At 41.6% G+C, this 4,131-nt stretch overlaps 1 protein-coding gene across 3 annotated transcripts in view; it reads left to right on the forward strand.

Annotated features, from left to right (window-relative positions):
• Positions 1-218: 218 nt before the first annotated feature.
• Positions 219-4,131, forward strand: part of TBC1D7 (TBC1 domain family, member 7) — a 77,136-nt gene continuing 73,223 nt past the window's right edge. For 2 of the 3 annotated variants that reach the window (XM_006864083.1, XM_006864085.1), the window contains exons 1-2: positions 219-344; positions 3,396-3,476. In XM_006864083.1, coding sequence (XP_006864145.1) covers positions 233-344; positions 3,396-3,476 — 193 coding nt within the window. In that variant the 5' untranslated portion in view covers positions 219-232. The remainder of the gene's footprint in view (positions 345-3,395; positions 3,477-4,131) is intronic. The other variant, XM_006864084.1, reaches the window with a different exon arrangement.

The following is a 4,131-nucleotide window of genomic DNA, read 5'->3' on the forward strand; positions in this document are numbered from 1 at the left end:
CGACTCAACAATCCTGTATAAGGTTTTCAAGGCTTTAAATCTTCAAGGAACAGAAAGCCTCATCTTGCTCCTGATTAGTGGCTGGTGGGCTTTAACCATGGACTTTATGGTTTACAGTGTAATGCTTATAAAACTTCGGAAGGTTTGGAGAAAATCATTGAAAATTTTTCATTGCTTGATTTTTGGCTCTCTCTCTCTCCTCCCTCTGTAATCTCTCCTTCAAGAATGAAACATGACTGAGGACTCTCAGAGAAACTTTCGTTCAGTGTATTATGAGAAAGTGGGATTTCGTGGAGTTGAAGAAAAGAAATCGTTAGAAATTCTCCTAAAAGATGACCGTCTGGGTGAGTTTTGCAAGTTGAATTAAGCTGATTGGTTGTCCATCATCCCCTGATGTCTGAAGTAGATATTATCTTAAAAGACGTCCAGAGAAGCAAACACTGTTGAATGGTGATGTATGGAGGGGATTGTAATCATTGCAGTGAAACAAAATACAATAGGATGAGTGTAAAGCCGATGTAAACTATCACTCAATTCACAGTAAAAACTTAAAAAAAAAAAAGACATCCAGAGGTATTTGTACCGTGCTGGGTTTTTTTTTTCGTAATGTTTTATTGTGAATTATATGATAGTTTACATGGGAGAACATTAGTTTTACATTCATTTTACTGTATATTGTTTCATTGCTATGGTTACAATTCCCTCCATGCATCATCAACCAACCAAAGGGTATACACTACAAGCCTGCCCCCCAGTCGTCAGCACACAGCCCCTCTCCCTCTCTGGGTCTAAAGTCCTCAGCTGCTCCATTTCTCCACGTCATCATCATCGTCATTGTCATTGTCTCTGCCTCTATCTATGGCGTCACTGCTTCTCTGGGTAGGGTCCTGCTCTCCGTTCTTCTCTCTTGATGGTCCCAGGAACCTCCGCTCCTAGACTGAAAAGTTAATCACTCCCCTCCTTGTTACAGAACGTCTACCTTTGCATTTCCAACCCTCACAGTCAGTCCTGATAACAATTATTCACTATTGTATCACAAGAGACCTATCCGCATCTCCTTTCATCAGCCCTTCTTGCCTTTGGAGCCCCCCACTTTGGGTATCCAGTGTCCAAGTTGCCCATCCCTGTCTACTCTGTGTATGGAGGGAGTGGGAATGATGCTCGCTGTAAAGATTTGTTCCCTCTTTTGAGCTACTGCATCAAGTTCATCAAATTGTATCAGATTACTCTTTTTTTCCTCTTCTTTCTTCTTCTAGTTGAACTCTGATCATCCAGTCACTGAAGCCAGGATAAGTGGGTATTATCTGCAAGTGTGGGTGTTCTTGTGCATATGTCCTCTCTTCTTATCAGCTGGACACTTCACTCTCCAATCTAGTGCTCTGTGGCTATGTCACTGACTCTGGGCTCAAGAGTCCCCAGGTTTTGCCACACTGCTTGCTAACCAGGTCTCCACCCGGGTTCATAGAAGTCTGTTGAACGTTGTAGGGCTTAGTCATGCTGTTTTTTTAATAATAGAATGGCAGCAGAATTTTGAGATGCCTTCTATAGTTAATTTGTATTTCATTGAGGGAGAAGTTTTTGAAATGCCTTTTAAGAAAGCAGTCATTTTTTCTCTCATTAGAGTTGTATGTGAACATAGGGCAGTTTCATATGTGCCATCTGAGCTTTGGATAAATTTGCAACAACTCTGGTTATGATTTTTCTTTATGAAAATAACTAAGACTGCATTGTGTATTGACATGTTAGTTTCTTTAATGTTAGTAGCAATAAGATCTGTTTTGTTGTCAACCAAAGTAAAATCAACTGAGCATCAGTTAAAAAAAATATGCATAGAGTAGGAGCTCAGTGGTGTAGTGGGTTACATGGTAGGCTGCTAACTGTAGGGTTAGCAGTTCAAATCCACCAGCAGTTCTTCAGGAGAGGGATGAGGCTTTCTGCTCCTGTAAAGATTTACAGCCTCAGAAACCGTATATAGATTTGCCATGAGTGGGAACCTACTCAGTAGCTCTTGTCACCACTGTAATCACCATGCACAGAGTGCTTTTAAAGTTTCATAAAAGAGTTTTTACAGCCTAAAAGATTTGATCCTCTCTATATGGTCTATGCTTTAAATATCTCAGGCGTGATTATTCTCATTTGACAAGTGGGGGTTTGGGCTCAGAGGGATTGAGTGTGGCTCTTTGGAGAAGGTGTGAATTTAAGGCCTCACTGATGAGCTCACTCGGAGTCCTGGTGTGGCACTGTGGACGAATCGCAAGATCTACGGTTCAAACCAACCAGCTGCTCCTTGGAAACCCTAAACAAGGTCACTATGAGTTGGAACCAATTCTTCGGCACTTAACAACAACAATAATGAGCTCACTAGCCCTGTTAACTGGGAAACAGTCACTTAAGTACTTGAAACGTCTAATAACCCAACAGGCCTGCACTGTAGATTAAGTAAAGAAATTCTATAAATAGTAATTACTGGTAATGTTATAGGGCATATCATCCTATGTGCAAATGTGTTTTCTATGCCGTAAAACTAATTTCTCTTTAAATTGTGGTTTAAATACAAATGTATTTTCCAGTTTAACAATTTCTGCATGTATAAACTCAGCAATGATGATGACATTCTTCATCTGGTGGGACGATTCTCACTATCCTTTTCTAAAGTATTACCACCCTGTTAACAGAAACTCTGTGTGTGGTGGCTCTGTGCAGGTAAACACTGGAATGCAAACCACAGCTACTCTTTGGGAGAAAGAGGAGACTTTCTGCTCCCACAAAGCTAATAGCCTCAGAAACCCTATACAGGGTCACTATGAGTAGGACCAACTTGAGGGCATTTAACAACAACAAAGTGCCCCCTAAACAGTAGCTCTCCCTTTGTTCCTTCCTCCCTGGCTGCCCCAGGGAACCACTCCTAAGTTCCAGTTTCTATGTTTTCCTATCTCATGCTAAGTGAGGTCACACAATATTTTCCCTTTTGTTGTTTTTGTTGTTAAAATGCTGTCGAGTTGGTTCTGACCCATAGCGACCCTGTATAGGGTTTCCAAGGAGCAGCTGGTGAGCTTGAGTCAGCAACTGTGTGGTTCAAACCAACTTTGCAGTCCAGTACATTAACCCACAGCCCCACGTTAGGACTCCATTTTGTCCTTTATGCCTGCCTTGTTTCACTCAGCATAACGTTTCCAAGGTTCATCCATGTCATGACTGTTATTATCTGTGAACAGCTAGAGGAGAAGCCCTTGGCTAGAAATCAGACCAGTGTGCCCTTTCTACATTTAACTGACCTATGCCTGACTTCCCTTCAAGAGATGTCTTGTTGTGCTCTCCATTATAAAACACAAAATGCACTTTGACATGTTTTGATCAGTTTGAAAACCTTGGAATTATTTTTTCTCTTCCTCTAGATACTGAGAAGCTTTGTACTTTCAGTCAGAGGTTCCCTCTCCCATCCATGTACCGGACACTGGTATGGAAGGTGCTTCTAGGTAGGTAACAGAGGTTCCCTCTTCCATCCATGTACCGTACACTGGCATGGAAGGTGCTTCTAGGTAGGTAACTGAGAGTTGGGGGATGTATCATCAAAATACTGTTTATCATCAAAATACTGTTAACTCTCAGTCAGAAAACAGGATTGGTTTGGGCCTTTTAATGAACATTGATTCTTCCTCAGGAGACTCTGTTGCGGTTCACTGGGAAAGAAAGCCTTTAAGCCACAGTACATTAACTAATGATGCTGGAGTGTCAGTTGATTAATGGAGAGGAAGTAAAATGTGTTCTCCAGACAAATAGAGAAAGAAAGTGTGATAGGACTGGGAGAAGGGAAAGCTGGTCTAGAAAGGAGAATATTGCTGTCAGCTGGGTAGTTTTGAGGAGGCCTGATAGCATAGTGGGTTAAGCATTGGGCTGCTAACCATAAAGATCTACAGCCTTGGAAACATCGTGGAGCAATTCTACTCTGTCCTACTGGGCCAGTGCAAGTCAGAATCAGTTTAGTGGCTTTGGGATTGAGGAAGACTCCAGAGGGCTGAAATGAGGAAATGGAACGAAATTAACTCCTAGGTTTTAACTATAAATTTGTTGGACTCTGTGACTCCCAGCAATTAATTTCGGAATGAGTGTTACTGGAGTCTCTGGATGGTA

This window comes from Chrysochloris asiatica, unplaced genomic scaffold, assembly GCF_000296735.1.
Source record: "Chrysochloris asiatica unplaced genomic scaffold, ChrAsi1.0 scaffold00060, whole genome shotgun sequence".
In the NCBI taxonomy this organism is placed as follows: Eukaryota; Metazoa; Chordata; class Mammalia; order Afrosoricida; family Chrysochloridae; genus Chrysochloris; species Chrysochloris asiatica.